At 43.2% G+C, this 15,883-nt stretch overlaps 2 protein-coding genes across 2 annotated transcripts in view; both read right to left on the bottom strand.

Annotated features, from left to right (window-relative positions):
* LOC309550683 (uncharacterized protein) overlaps positions 1 to 15,883 on the bottom strand; it is a 3,164,715-nt gene that overhangs the window by 1,485,952 nt on the left and 1,662,880 nt on the right. The window lies entirely within an intron of this gene.
* On the bottom strand, positions 9,028 to 14,719 carry LOC309550723 (uncharacterized protein). Its single transcript, XM_082251060.1, has 2 exons — positions 14,598 to 14,719; positions 9,028 to 10,465 (listed from the first exon to the last, which is right to left on the bottom strand). Exon 2 carries the CDS (start codon positions 10,449 to 10,451, stop codon positions 9,174 to 9,176), a length of 1,278 nt encoding a protein of 425 aa, XP_082107186.1. The 5' UTR covers positions 10,452 to 10,465; positions 14,598 to 14,719; the 3' UTR covers positions 9,028 to 9,173.

The following is a 15,883-nucleotide window of genomic DNA, read 5'->3' as shown; positions in this document are numbered from 1 at the left end:
TTCAAGACCAGGCCTTTTTCTGACATTTGTTGTTTACAAGTTAAAAATCAGTATTTTTTGCTAGAAAATTACTTAGAACCCCCAGGCATTATATATATTTAGTAGAGACCCTAGAGAATAAAATGGTGGTCGTTGCAATATTTTATGTCACACTGTATTTGCGGAGCGGTCTTTCAAACGCAATTTTTTTGGAAAAAAATACACTTCAATGACTTAAAAAACAAAAACACTACAGTTAGCCTATTTTTTTGTATAATGTGATAGATGATGTTACGCCAAGTAAATAGATACCAAACATGTCATGCTTTAAAACTGAGCACGCTGGTGGAATGGTGACAAACTACGGTACTTAAAAATGTCCATAGGCGACACTTTAAAATTTTTTAATGGTTACCAGTTTAGAGTTACAGAGGAAGTCTAGGGCTAGAACTATTGCTCTCGCTGTAATGATCGCGGCGATACCTCACATGTGTGGTTTGAACACCGTTTGCATGGCGCGACTTACAAATGCTTTTTCTTTGGCATGCGAACACCAAGGGATGGAGCGCTTTCAACATTTTTTTTTCTCTTATTCATTTTATTTATTTATTTTTTACACTGTTCTTTTAAAAAAAAATCTGATCACTTTTATTGCTTTCACAAGGAACGTAAACATCTCTTGGGACAGTAATAGGCAGTGACAGGTACTCTTTATGGAGAAATCTGGGGTCTAAAAGACCCCAAACCCCTCCGCTGCACTTGAAAGTATTCAAAACGCCAAAATCTGCGTTTTATGAATACTGTAATTTTGCGGCTGCCAAGTAAACCAGAAGTGACATTGTGACACCGTTTCTGGGTTTCTACATCGGAGATCCGATCATAGCCGAATCCAGATTTGTTCAGGACTCCGGCCAGCCGTTGAACTTGTTAGCTGGTACCTCGGGAATCCCGGTGGTACGAGAGACCTGGGCGGAGCATTGGGGGAGATGTCTCCTTAAACTCTTTGTATTAACAGCCGAGCGGTAAAACAGTACTGGGGCAGCTGCAGGCATCACTCCGGTACAACCCCTTCAGCAAAATGACGTACAGGTACGTGATTTTGCGTGAAGTGGATAAAAACATGGATTAGCGAGTTTGGAGTGGAGGAACTTGACCGGCCTGCACAGAGTCCTGACTTCAACCCGATAGAACACCTTTGGACTGAGACCGTGAGCCAGGCCTTCTCGTCCAACATCAGTGGCAGACCTCACAGATGCTCTTCTGGAAGAATGGTCAAACATCCCATAGACGCACTCCTAAACCTTGTGGACATCCTTCCCAGAGGAGTTGAAGCTGGTATAGCTGCAAAGGATGGGCCAACTCAATACTGAAGCCTACGGACTAAGACTGGGATGCAATTACAGCTCATGTGCGTGTAAAGGCAGGTGTCCCAATACATTTGGCTATATATATATATATATATATATATATATATATAAACATCCTAATAACAAACATCCAAGTCAGCCATCTTATGTTACTGTGCGTATGGCCTTGAAATAAACCTATAGGGGTCAACGTGTTTCGTGGAAAACCCCACTTCATCAGGACCCTGGGATCTGAATATAAAAGTGATGTAACAATACATATATAGATTAATCTTATTGTAACATTTTATATAAAGTTTCAAAACATGAAATAAAGTGATACATTTTATATTCTTAAGCCCCGTACACACACGCAGATCGTCTTCATACAAACGTCTGCGGACGAAAGATCTGCCGATTGTATGCGTGTTAGTATGGTGCCTCCGACAGATGTCTGCACACAATCTGCGGACAAGAGTCTTTCTTGCAAACATGAAAATTTTTGTCTGCAGACACCAGAACGGACAATTGTTTGCCTGTCAGTACAGAAATCAGCCGACAGACCTCAGATTTGCAAGACTGGGCATGCTCAGAAAATAAAAAACACAGGGAAAGTTAACCATTACATGACATCACTTCTGCAGTCAGCTGAAGTCTGCAGACAAAATTCTTGTGCTGTCCTTGTGCTGTCTTTGCACTTTTCAACAGACACCGACATCCCGGGGAGAAAAGATGAACATTTGTATGACGACGATCTGCGTGTGTGTATGGGGCTTGATACCTGGTTTATGTCACACCATTGGAGGTATATTTAAGTCCCATGTTCATTATATTTCTATTTTTGTTTTCATTCAGAAGGTAACTGTGGGTTAGAGCAGCCTTCTTCAACTAGGGTGCCTTGAGGGTTCTTCAGAGGTGCCTTGACTAAATGCCTAAAAATTTTATACAAGTATGCAGATGGAACAAGCCTGACTTTTAGTTACACATAGCCACGGGTTCTCATTGTGCACCATTACGACTTTCTAGACACTGGCATCCTACCAACGATGACGTCATCAGTTGATAAGGAGGATATCTGTTGCCTCTACAGCATCCTTGTTTGACCCTCCTCTGCCCCTCTCCCTCAGCACGGGGTCACATTAGCTGACGGATGGAGAGAAATTGAGGGAGAAGAGTAACATTGGAATACTAGTCACTACCAGTGTGCAAATGTGTATTTGCGTTGGAAGAATAAATCCCCTCTAACGTTGGGTGTCCTACGTGTGGATGTTGCTGAGTTATGTAAAACTATTAGAATAGTTTTTTTAAATTTTAGGATGGGGTGCCTCCAGACTGTCCATTATTTTTAAGGGTGCCTTGACTGAAATAAGGTTGGGAAACACTGGGTTAGAGTATTCTGTTACTGCTTAAAAAGAAGGTAAAACCTGTAGTTCGGAGACCAGTCACTACCTCCTCTTCCAGAAAGCATTCCATTCGCCAGCAGGCCTGGGAATCCAAGCCCAAGCCCTTTTCGAAAGTTTTCAAATGATCCACATAGGTAAGGTGCACCTTTTACAAATATCTAAGCTTACAGAAATTATATATGGAATCAGTGTGATTGGTAGTGGCATCTCTGCAGCAAGGAGATTTTTCTGGCTATATCAAATGTAGCCCCCTCCTAGGTAGGTCATAGGATTAGTGTAGAATGGTTTTTGGTTTCTCTGCTTAACAGAGGGACAACTAGGTAAATGTAATAGCTGTCTTCTTGACAGAGACCTGTGGTTTGCTAGTGTAGCCTGCTCAGCATGCTTAGCTGCTGTTTGGTTCTGCCTCTGGGCTTCCCTGTATCCAAGCAACCTAGGAAGGTTCTGGATGAACAGGTGGACACTATGCAGCACACAGCAGGAATAATAATGCTGTACAAGCAAATCTCAGGTGGGTTGGGCCTGAAGGATGCTGGGAGAGGGTATTTATTCATACAGTGTGCCGAGCTCCGGGTCTTTCCAAGGGGTGGATTGCACCAGCTTGGGGAGAAGCTGCTGCCATGTGGCCTCAAGAGGGAGACCTAAGGGACCTGCATTGAGAAAGAGTGACCCTGGTTCTGCAGAGAACTGACTGAAAGGGCTGTCTACTGAAGATCTGGTCCAGGATCATTGGTACAGAGTGTCGCTTGGAAGTTGGAAGGAGGCTACCAGCTTTCCCTGGACATTTTGTGAGTACAGACAGCCTAGAACAGTGATGGCGAACCTTGGCACCTCAGATGTTTTGCAACTACATTTCCTATGATGCTCATGCATTCTGCAGTGTAGTTGAGTATTATTATCCAGGATTTATATAGCGCCAAAGGTTTGCGCAGCGCTTTACAATATGAGTATCATGAGAAATGTAGTTCCAAAACATCTGGGGTGCCAAGGTTCGCCATCACTGGCCTAGAGGATCCATAGCCTTGTGCTTTTACCCCTTCTGGTGTGCTAGTCAGCTGAGGGTCTGAACAAGGGTACACTGGCTAGTGCTCTGAAGAACTTGTCTAACTGTTGCTATTGCATAGGACTTTGCTTAGTTCTACTACTCTTGGATTGCCAAGCAGTCTGCAGTAAATGGCTTTACTCGAGGAGCTTTGCCCTGCTACTACTACTACTGAGGGACTTTGCTCACTCCTGAAACTACTTTGTGCTACTTTCAAGGAGAATTCTTCTACCAGCAAGGGCTTCACCAGAGCTTAACCTAGAGATCAGTTAGATTCTCAATTATGAATAGTTCTACTTCTTGGAGTATCCCACTAAATTCCTGTCCCTATCAAAGTTCTTCAAAAATAAAACAACAAAAACAAAATCCCTAGACTGGTCATTGAACAAGTGGAAGTCTTTGTGCACCTGGCTGTGTGAATCTACATTATGCCTGGCTGCGGGGCAAAAAGGGGGAAGACCTTGCTTAATTACGTATATGTCCCAATTTTTCCAATGCACCAAAGATTTTGGAGATTGGTGGTGAAAGAACATCACTTTAGTTTGTGGCTCTGCCATTCGGCCTGTCTATAGCTCCCGGAGAGGTATTCTTGTGATCGGGTACCCCTGTGTGACCTACTGCTAAGAGAGCAGCCTGCTCCACTTTTAGAAAAAAATGTGTCTCTCATGGTGGGCACTCTAGAGAGGTTTTGGTGGTTTCTGATTCGGCAAATGTCTGCTTTAGTATTTTCCCCTAATTCTGGATACGGGTTAAATGAAAATGTTCCTCCCTCGAAACAAATGTCTTACTCTGAGGGTTCAGGTAACCTTGCCAATGATGTCAAATCCCCTGATACGGTTTTACAGGAGTGATTTCGGGAAAACGGTAGCCTCCTTTGAGGCAGTTCGGTTTGCCCAGTTTCAGTCCAGACCCCTCTAACGGAGAATCTTAGCGGCATGGAACAGAAGGACTCTGGGAAGAAGAATCTCCTCTTAGGTTCTGGAAATGGGGAGATCATTTCTTTCTCTGTCCTGAAAGGTTCTTACAACAGACACCCCCCTAACAGACTGGGGATGAGTTCTGGACCAGTGTTCACTTTGGTCTCCACAGGAGAGGTTGTTGCCCATCAATATTTTAGAACTGTGGGCAATCCATCTTGCCCTGTTGCATTGATCAAAATTCCTTGAAGGCCTTTCTGTGAAAGATAAGTTGGACAATGTCACAGCTGTGGCATTCATAAATCATCCATTGGACATCTAAAGTCAGGCAACCCAGGAGGAGGTGGACTTCATTCTGACATGGGGGGGGGGGGGCGATATATTCCAGCTCTGTCTGCCATTTACATTACAAGTGTAAAAATTGGCAGGCAGAATTTCTCAGCCATTCGGGGGAGTGGGAAATTCACCCTAAAGTGCTTGGTGTGCTCTGTCAGTAATGTGGAACCCCAGATGTGGATCATCTGGCATCCAGGTTCAATGAGAAGCTGGACAGATTTGTATCCAGGACCCGGGATCCTAGGGTAAATGTGGTGGATAGTGACATAGCAAGATTAGTTCTTCTTAATATATGCCTTCCCACCATTGCAGGTTCTACAGTATCTTGCCTGCTTTGCAGGATTCGATTAGAGGAGATTCCATTGGTTCTGATCACTTGGGCCAGATGGGCTTGGTACTCCAACATAGTAAACATGTAATCAGAGGAGCCCTGGACTATTCCAGTCTGACCCAACCTGCTGTCGCAAGGTCCAGTCTTCCATCCTGCTTTGCAGTTGCTGGCTATAATGGCTATTGAAACCAGGGTTCTAAAGGAAAGGGATGTCTCAGATTCAGTCATTCTTACCCTGCTTAAAGCTAGAAAAGCAACTTACAGGAAACTTGAACTAGCATCTGGAAAATGTTTTTCTCCTGGTTTGAGTCTCTGGGATTTCACCCTCATAGGTATGTGGTTAGTCATATTCTGGCCTTTCTTCAATAAAGAGTAGATCTTGAGTTTGGTAAAGGGTGAAAAATCAGCCTTGGCAACTTTTTTTTTTAGAGCGCGTTTGCTTAACATTCTTTAGTGTTTCACAAGTTAAGACTCCCTTGACTCCATGGGACCTCAACTTGGTACTTTCAGTATTGCAGAAATCTCAAAGTCAACCCATTCAGTATATTACTTTAGTCAGTCTGGCTTGAAAGGTTATTTTTCTGGTCTATTTTACTTGCAGAGTTTCCGAATTTTCTGCTTTTTTCCTGTAAAGAGACATTCCTGGATCTCCATTAGGAAAAGGTGGCTTTTCTGACCCCAGCTGTACTTTTTGCCTAAGGTGGTTTGTTTGTTCCATCTTAACCAGGATATTGTACTGCTGCCCTTCTATCAGCATCTTCAGATCACTGGGACAAAGTTTTGCACACTTTGAATGTGGTTCATGCCATCAGGTGTTATCTGAACTCAATTGCTGCTATTTGGCAGTCAGGTTACGTCTTTGTACTTCCCAAAGGCCCATAAAGGGTCAGGCAGCTTCTAAAGCTTCAGTTTCTTGATGGATCCAGTGACGTATTTCTCAGGCTTTTGTCTTTTAAAAAAGTCTATTCTACTAGGTTTGTTGAGATTTCCTGGGCTACCAGGCTTCAGCAGCTCAGGTTTGTAAAGCTGTTACCGGGGCTAAGTATATCACTTGGATGCTTCTTTCCATCAACACACTTTTTAGGTGGCTGTGTTTGAGTCTTACTTTTTTGGGCTTCACGGTTGGTAGTTGGTTCCTGTGTGCCCTCTCCCTTTTGCTTTGCTTTAGGATGTTCCCATACTAATGAATATGAGCATGTTTTGTGTCCTGGGATGTACAAAAAAAAAGTTGAGCTTTTGGTTACTTGTAAAGTCATTTTCTTTGAGTACCTCACAAGACACAGGGCATCCACCTCTCTTCCTCGTGGTTTATGGCTTGTTACAAAAACTGGAGCCTGGCCTAATGAGCAGGGGTCATGTCTTCATTTTTTTTAGCCAGTACCCAATTGTCTGAAGGTGCCAGCATAACCTTATCATTATGAATATGAAGATACTCTGTGTCCCGTAAGGTATTCAAAGAAAAGGATTTTACAGGTACCCTAAATTTCCCTTTAGGTCAGATGTGCCGTGGCGATCTAAGCCAAAAATTCGCCACCCCCCTCCTTCTGGGACACAGGTCCCAGAAGACTGTGAGACCATTCATAGAGTGCAGCGCTGCTCAAGCATGCACAGTAGGAAACCAGGGGGTTGCAGGAGAGAAATTTGCTTGATTCCTCCATCAATATAAATTCATTGTCTTCTCCTGGTGGGGGAAGTCATCCCTGCTGGGGGAACACATTGATTATTGCTATCGGTTATAACAGCCAGTAGTAGTAATCCCATGTAACAGCTGGCAGGCTGGTTGTACCCAAGTTGATTGCCATTCAGCCTGCCCATACATGGTTCGAAACTCAGAACGGTAAGGATGTGGAATTCCCTTCCACAAGCAGTGGTGTCAGCGAGGGGCATTGATAGTTTAAAAAAACTAACATGGGCACCTTAAAGACCACAACATACAGGGGTATACAATGTACGGTTAACAACAAACATACACATCATAGGTTGAACTGGATGGACTGGTGTCTTTTTTCAACCTCATTAACTGTTCCCAACCACTGGGCATGTTTACGTGTGGCAAGCACTGTCCCAAGCTTACCACCAGGACTGTCCTGTGCCAATAGTAAAGTATGGTGGCATCGCAATCATGGTTTGGGCAGCCATATCTTGGTATTCTGCAGGCCCCATCATCACCTTGAAAGGTAGAGTGACTGCCAGTGACTATGTACAAATTTTGGCGGACCATGTGCACCCCATGGTGCAGAGATTGTTTGCCGAAAACAGTGCCATTTACCAAAACCATAATGCTCTAAATCACACAGCTGGTATTGTCAGATTATGGTTTGACAAACATGCAGACAAAGTCTTGTACTTTCCCTGGGTCCCGCAGCTGCCGAACTTCAATATTATAGAGCCACTATGGTCAATTTTAGAGAACAGAGTTTGGACTAATTTCCGCCTCCGGCATCTTTGCAATAACTGGAACAATTTTGGCATGAAGAGTGGAATCAGATTTCATCATCCACCATGTGTCCACTCTCCACCCCTCTAACCTGTGGCACCCGCTTTGCTGGTCCTGGGCCCAAAGATGGGTAAGCGGAGCCTGGGATACATATTGGGGGGCGCACGTGCAGGGGTGGGGGGGTCACTTTACCCCTGTGTATGGAAGTAATCAAGCGGCCACCCAAATGGTTCCATCAAGTGAGGCAAGCACCACGACTAAATGTAGAAGAAAACTAACTGCCTAGCCCCTAGCATGTAGAACAGAATGTTCCGGGCATTGGACAACACAAATTGTGCATCCCTGCCACAGTGAATCGGCTGGCAAAAGCCCAGGCGCCAGGATGCTTTTTCTAGTCGCCATGATGTTTGGTATTTGTCAAGCCCTGCACTAATGTGAACCCACCTTCTGTGTGTTGCAGTGGTCAGTCTTCTCGACAGTTGATCGGTGATCTCCCACCTCACTTACCTTAGGGTGTCCAAAGCTGCTTCCTCCTATCAAAGACCAAACCTGTTCTTTTACCTGGAGTAGGAATGCCACACCTCAGCCTTCTTCCGGAAAGGTGCTCCATGATGTACCCACAGATCTCCATCTCACTTCAACCTGTAACTTGAGGAACTTCTTTACACAACTTCTTTACACTTTCCTATGATCGTCGGCTTCATCTAGTGGCCACAATGTGGTAATTTTCCTCAATTGCCCTAATAGGGAAAAATACCACATTATGGGCATTAAGCGAAGCTGATGGTCGTAGGAAGTTGCTGTAATAAATAAAATATGTCCAGAATACTGCTGGTGAATGCTTGTCACATTTGTCCAACATATGTTTCATACATGGACCTCTAAGTGTTTACGAAAGTTTACACCACAAAATTTACTCATGAAAGGTAATGACTCCATTTTTATTTTTCTACTGCTATCAATGGCCAGTATGGTATAACACTTCATTGATATCTTAGGTAAACTCTAAACTCCTTATGAGCTGGTATATCAGAGTGTACCTCATATGTAATATCATGGTGTGTGTCCTCCCGGTTTTAGATCTCTGATGTACCGCAAAATAGGATTCATATAGAAGATATTTTCTGCACTCGGGACACTAATGCACCTTAAGGGTTGCAAGTGAACTCTTAAATACATAAAATTGAGACTTCAGTCAATGCCACTTCCCTTATTTAGAACAGGAATGTGGCTTCTCCCTTGTATTAGATCTTTAATGTGTGCCTAGTGCAGATTTACACAAACATAGTTTCACACGCTCAAGACAACAATGCAAATTCTCACCCCTGTGCAGTCACTGATGACTGTAAAGACTGCACGTCTCTGAAAAACATTTCCAACACTCAGGACAGAAATATGGCCTCTCCATCTGTGTGAGATTTTAGATGTGTAAAAAGTTGTACTTTATGTACAAAACATTTCCCGCACTCAGAACAGGAATATGGCTTCTCACCGGTATGCAATCTCTGATGATAGAAAAGACTGGACTTATCTGAAAAACATTTCCCACACTTCGGACAGGAATACGGTTTCTCCCCTGTGTGAGACCTCTGATGTCTGTCAAGAGTGGATTTTTCTGAAAAATGTTTCCCACACTCAGGACAGGAATATGGTTTTTCCCCTGTGTGAGACCTCTGATGTTTGACAAGTTCTGATTTTTGTACAAAACATTTCCCACATTCAGGACAGCAATATGGCTTCTCACCTGTGTGCAATCTCTGATGATTGTAAAGACTGGACTTTTCTGAAAAACATTTCTGGCACTCAGGACAGGAATACGGCTTCTCACCCGTGTGAGATTTCTTATGTCTGGAAAGATGTGACTTCAACGAAAAACATTTCCCGCACTCAGGACAGGAAAACGGCTTCTCCCCCGTGTGAAACCTCTGATGTGTAACAAATTGTGATTTTTGTACAAAACATTTCCCGCACTCAGAACATGAGTACGGCTTCTCACCTGTGTGCAATTTCTGATGATTGTAAAGACTAGACTTCTCTGAGAAACATTTCCTGCACTCGGGGCAGGAATATGGCTTCTCCCCCGTGTGAGATTTCTGATGTCTGTAAAGATTGGATTTTTCTGAAAAACATTTCCCACACTCAGGACAGGAATATGCTTTCTCTGTGTGAGATCTTTGATGTCTGACAAGTTCTGAATTACATACAAAACATTTATGGCACTCAAGACAAGAATACGGCTTCTCCACCATGTGACATCTCTGATGTCTGTAAAGACTGGACGTATGGTGAAAACATTTCCCGCATTCAGGGCATGAATATGCTTTCTCCCCTGTGTGAGATCTCATATGCTCACTAAGACTGGATTTAAATTGGAATTGCTTCCCGCACTCATGACAGGAAAACCTCTCATCTGTTGGAAGGACGGCACCATCCCTCACAGTCTGAGGTTCCTCGGGATAAGAGGAATACGATGGCCTGGCACCATCCCTCACAGTCTGAGGTTCCTCAGGATAAGAGGAATACGATGGTCCGTCTACAATGTGTGGTGCCGGATGGACATTTGAGGTAGCCGGGTTTTCTCCTGGACTATACTGTGTGATGTCCTCATATACTTTACAGTCTGGAGACAAAGTTAGACAATCCTCTGAGGTTTTCCTCATCTCCCGTCCATGTACTAAAATAGAAATAAAAAGGATTATTACTAGACATGAGCAGATTGGTTCCCCTAAACCAGGACTCCGCCCACATCAGGCAGCTTTGTCTCTGAGGATCTTACAATTCCACCCTCAAGGTAACTAGTAAATGGGTCCTCTGATCTCCTACCAGTTCATTTCTTTATTCATGGACCTTAGTCTGAAAGTGAGGAAACAACGAGAACTGTCTTTGATAGGAGTGACAGTGATGAAGGGATTAGAGAACAAGCGTCCCCTCCCCCTCTATCACTCACTGTATTTTTAATCCATGATTTTTTTGTTTTTTGTATGGGATATTTTTTCTTTTGCTTTTTTTAGACACATTTAGGTTATGATTTAGTTATGAATAACAGCGGGGCTGAGCCCCACCAGAGGTCGGAGAGTGAGGATGGGGGAGAACAACCAAGATGAAGACTGGACTGATCCTGAAGACCACCATCATTGGGTTATTGGCTCCTCCCTCATTATCACTTTCTGTTTAAGGTTCCAAAGTTTGAGGATGTTATCACATTATGATCAACATGTAAAAGTCTGTCCTCCAATCAAAACATCAGATGTAAAATGTCCAGCTGGTAGAAATCAGGTGCAAAAAAAGGTCATACACTATACATAGCAGTGGGTAGAGGGTAGTGAACAGAAGTCAGGCCTTTGCCATGTACAACTTATTGTATAGGGTAAAAAGTCTGGAATATATAACATTATAGAGTGCAGAAGTCAGAGCTATGTAATTTACAACAGAGTATATTGTGCAGGGGTCAGGACTATGTAATGTACAGCATAGAGTATATAGTGCAGGGGTCAGGAGTATGTAATGTACAACATAGAGTATATAGTGCAGGGGTCAGGAGTATGTAATGTACAACATAGAGTATATAGTGCAGGGGTCAGGAGTATGTAATGTACAACAGAGTATATAGTGCAGGGGTCAGGGCTATGTAATGTACAACAGAGTATATAGTGTAGGAGTCAGGAGTATGTAATGTACAATATAGAGTATATAGTGCAGGGGTCAGGAGTATGTAATGTATAAGAGTATATAGTGCAGGAGTCAGGAGTATGTAATATACAACATAGAGTATATAGTGCAGGGGTCAGGAATATGTAATGTACAACAGAGTATATAGTGCAGGGGTCAGGAGTATGTAATGTATAACACAGAGTATATAGTGCAGGGGTCAGGGCTATATAATGTACAACAGAGTATATAGTGCAGGGCTCAGGAGTATGTAATGTACAATATAGAGTATATAGTGCAGGGGTCAGGAGTATGTAATGTATAACAGAGTATATAGTGCAGGGGTCAGGAGAATGTAATGTACAGCACAGAGTATATAGTGCAGGGGTCAGGGCTATGTAATGTACAACAGAGTATATAGTGCAGGGGTCAGGAGTATGTAATGTATAACACAGAGTATATAGTGCAGGGGTCAGGGCTATATAATGTACAACAGAGTATATAGTGCAGGGCTCAGGAGTATGTAATGTACAATATAGAGTATATAGTGCAGGGGTCAGGAGTATGTAATGTATAACAGAGTATATAGTGCAGGGGTCAGGAGAATGTAATGTACAGCACAGAGTATATAGTGCAGGGGTCAGGGCTATGTAATGTACAACAGAGTATATAGTGCAGGGGTCAGGAGTATGTAATGAACAATATAGAGTATATAGTGCAAGGGTTAGGAGTATGTAATGTATAACAGAGTATATAGTGCAGGGGTCAGGAGTATGTAATATACAACATAGAGTATATAGTGCAGGGGTCAGGAGTATGTAATATACAACATAGAGTATATAGTGCAGGGGTCAGGAATATGTAATGTACGACACAGAGTGTATAGTGCAGGGGTCAGGAGTATGTAATATACAACATAGAGTATATAGTGCAGGGGTCAGGAATATGTAATGTACGACACAGAGTGTATAGTGCAGGGGTCAGGAGTATGTAATGTACAACATAGAGTATATAGTGCAGGGGTCAGGAATATGTAATGTACAACAGAGTATATAGTGCAGGGGTCAGGAGTATGTAATGTACAACAGAGTATATAGTGCAGGGGTCAGGAGTATGTAATGTACAACATAGAGTATATAGTGCAGGGATCAGGAATATGTAATGTACGACACAGAGTATATAGTGCAGGGGTCAGGAGTATGTCATGTACAACATAGAGTATTAGTGCAGGGATCAGGAGTATGTCATGTTCAACAGAGTATATAGTGCAGGGGTCAGGAGTATGCAATGTACAATATAGAGTATATAGTGCAGGGGTCGGGAGTATGTAATGTGCAACACAGAGTTTTAATGCAGGTGTCAGGAGTATGTAATGAACAACATACAGTAAATAATGCAGGGGTCAGCACTATATGACATACAACAAATGTATATAGGGCAGGGGTCAGGACCATGCAATGCTTAACATAAAATATATAGTGTAGCAGTCAGGACTATGTAATGTATACAGCGGTGAATACAGTGCAGTGTTCATGACTATGTATCGTACAATATAGCAAATACATTACAACTGGGCTATGTACTGTACAACCATGCATGAACAATGCAGGGGTCAGAACTATATAGTTATGCAACAAAGTGCAATGGTCAGGAGTAAGTCCTTGTGTTGGCGTTTGGTGACCGATGAGCACTCATATTGTTGGTGTTCAGTAATCAGCAGTAGCCTGAGTCCCGGTTCACACTTGTGCATTTTGTGATGTGATTTCACAGTGCGAATTCGCATGGCAAGTGAAATAGAATGTATTCCTATTGAGGGCTTTCATACATATGCGGGTGATTTGCACTGTGATTTTAGAAAAAGGCCCCGTGCGAGTTTGGCACAGTGCAATCGGATTTACCACAGAGAAAGATAAGAGCTGCGAAACTCGCATGGAAACTGCATTGTTGATTCGCAGGTCAAATCTCACCACTGAATAGCACTTCTTTCGCACCACTGATGTGTGAACCGGGACTAAATGTTTACTTACCTGAGACAAGCTATAGAGGTCCCACACCGCTGCCTCCTGTCTCCTCAGACTGCCTTGGGTCTCTAACTCTGCAGGCAGAGTTTTGAGGGATGTCCCTCCACCCTCCACTACCGGCAATCATCAAAGAAAATAACCTGGGGAGACTTGAGCTGTCAGAGATTTTGCTAAACCCAGGGCACCAGGCAAGAGACCAAAGACACATGCCCCAGGTGCCTTGGCCAAGTAATGTCTATGGTGAATATGAACATTTTTCTGCCATCTGAACATAAATCTAGTCTAGGTTCATAAATTGTGTCTGATACACAGAGAGTGTAGAGTATCTGAGAGAAAACAGATCTAATGTGCAGGATGGGTATAGTTGACCTTTACCAGGATGTTACAGGCTGATATCGCTTAATTCCCACTCTACGCTAGACCAATCAGAGAGTGAATCTATTTAGGGGTAATTACCCACCTGTGCTGATCTCTGTAGGAGTGTCTTCCTCTATAAATGTTCCCATTATTCCATCCTCCTCCATAGACTGCTGATCATCCCTCACATACCTCTCTTCTTCTTCTGCTTTACCCTCAACTTTTATATATATCCGATCTTCATCCTAAGCCAAGCGAAGGAGAGAAAATATCATGTGTAAAATATAAGCTTACATAAAAATAATTTCACACATTATCCCTAAGAGTCTATGTTCCAGATATTCCTTCCCACCTACCTGATGAAGGTGAGGGATGGTGTGACTTTCCTGTGTGGAATCCCAGGAATACAGAGGACGGGGACATCTCTCTGGTGGGTTCCCATTACTGGATCCATCTGTAGGAAACACACACACTGACTGAATACATTGTTTCTATGTGTTTATCAGATGATGGGGGATCTAGGTGGATCCTCCGTACTGCTCTCTCCTTTACAATAAAGTCTCCTCTTACCCGGTGATGTGAGGTGCGGCTGATTCTCCATCATGATGTCCTTGTAGAGATCCTTGTGTCCTTCTAAATACTCCCACTCCTCCATGGAGAAATAGACAGTGACATCCTGACACCTTATAGGAACCTGACACACACAATGATACAGTCATCATCCAGACACATCCCTTGTCTGTTACTGGATAATGTCCCAGAATTCCCAGCACCGCTCACCTCTCCTGTCAGCAGCTCCATCATCTTCTTGGTGATATCTAGAATCTTCTGCATGTTGTGTCTCTCAGGTTTTAGGGAGTCACATGGAGGCACTGTGATGGTCATATGATCACCTGACTTCAGAAGCCGAAACCTCTGTATTGGAAAACCAATAGAAATATCATGTTAGAATCCCAGAATCCTCCTCACCTCTCCGGTCAGGTCTGTGTTTTAATAATAGAGATAAGAGTGATGTCATGTGACCTCCCAGAATCCTCCTCACCTCTCTGGTCAGCAGGTAGATGATCTCCAGGGTGAGGTTGAGAATCTTCTCAGTCATGTGACTGCGGTCCTCCTCCATTCTCATTCATGCCATCATTTGATCTATACAGATGTAGTTCTCTTTTAGGGGGTTATAGAAATGATCCTTTATAAACAGGATAGTGCGCTAAACCTGTAGGTAAATAAAAGAACAAGAGTCTTTGCTAAGTGGAAGAGTGGTTTTGATAACCAGGACAGGGCTTCTGGGAAATTATCTATCCTGGTGTAAATATTTTATTCTATCTTTCATGTGACAACACTGAAGAAATGACACTTTGCTACAATGTAAAGTAGTGAGTTTACAGCTTGTATAACAGTGTAAATTTGCTGTCCCCTCAAAATAACAACACACAGCCAATACTGTCTAAACCGCTGGCAACAAAAGTGAGTACACCACTAAGTGAAAATGTCCAAATTGGGCTAAATTAGCCATTTTCCCTCCCCAGTGTCATGTGACTCGTTAGTGTTACAAGGTCTCAGGTGTGAATGGGGAACAGGTGTGTTAAATTTGGTTTTATCGCTCTCACTCTCTCATACTGGTCACTGGAAGTTCAACATGGCACCTCGTGGCAAAGAACTCTCTGAGGATCCGAAAAAAAGAATTGCTGCCTTACATAAAGATGGCCTAGGCTGTAAGAAGATTGCCAAGACCCTGAAACTGAGCTGCAGCACGGTGGCCAAGACCATACAGCGATTTAACAGGACAGGTTCCACTCAGAACAGGCCTCACCTTGGTCGACCAAAGAAGTTGAGTGCACGTGCTCAGTGTCATATCCAGAGGTTGTCTTTGGGAAATAAACATAGGAGTGCTGCCAGCATTGCTGCAGAGGTTGAAGGGGTGGGGTCAGCCTGTTAGTGCTTAGGTCATCCCAGAAGGAAGCCTCTTCTAAAGATGATGCATAAGAAAGTCTGCAAACAGTTTGCTGAAGACCAGCAGACTAAGGACATGGATTACTGGAACCATGTCTTGTGGTTTGATGAGACCA

The sequence above is a fragment of the Pelophylax lessonae genome (assembly GCF_965119305.1).
Source record: "Pelophylax lessonae genome assembly, chromosome: 3".
Taxonomy (NCBI): domain Eukaryota; kingdom Metazoa; phylum Chordata; class Amphibia; order Anura; family Ranidae; genus Pelophylax; species Pelophylax lessonae.
The sequence above is the reverse complement of the archived record's forward strand: the minus strand, read 5'-3'. Positions and strand labels throughout refer to the sequence as shown.

Bases quoted from the DNA above. Each gene is read 5' to 3' on its own strand.
- LOC309550723 (XM_082251060.1), bottom strand. From the start codon at position 10,451: ATGAGGAAAACCTCAGAGGATTGTCTAACTTTGTCTCCAGACTGTAAA.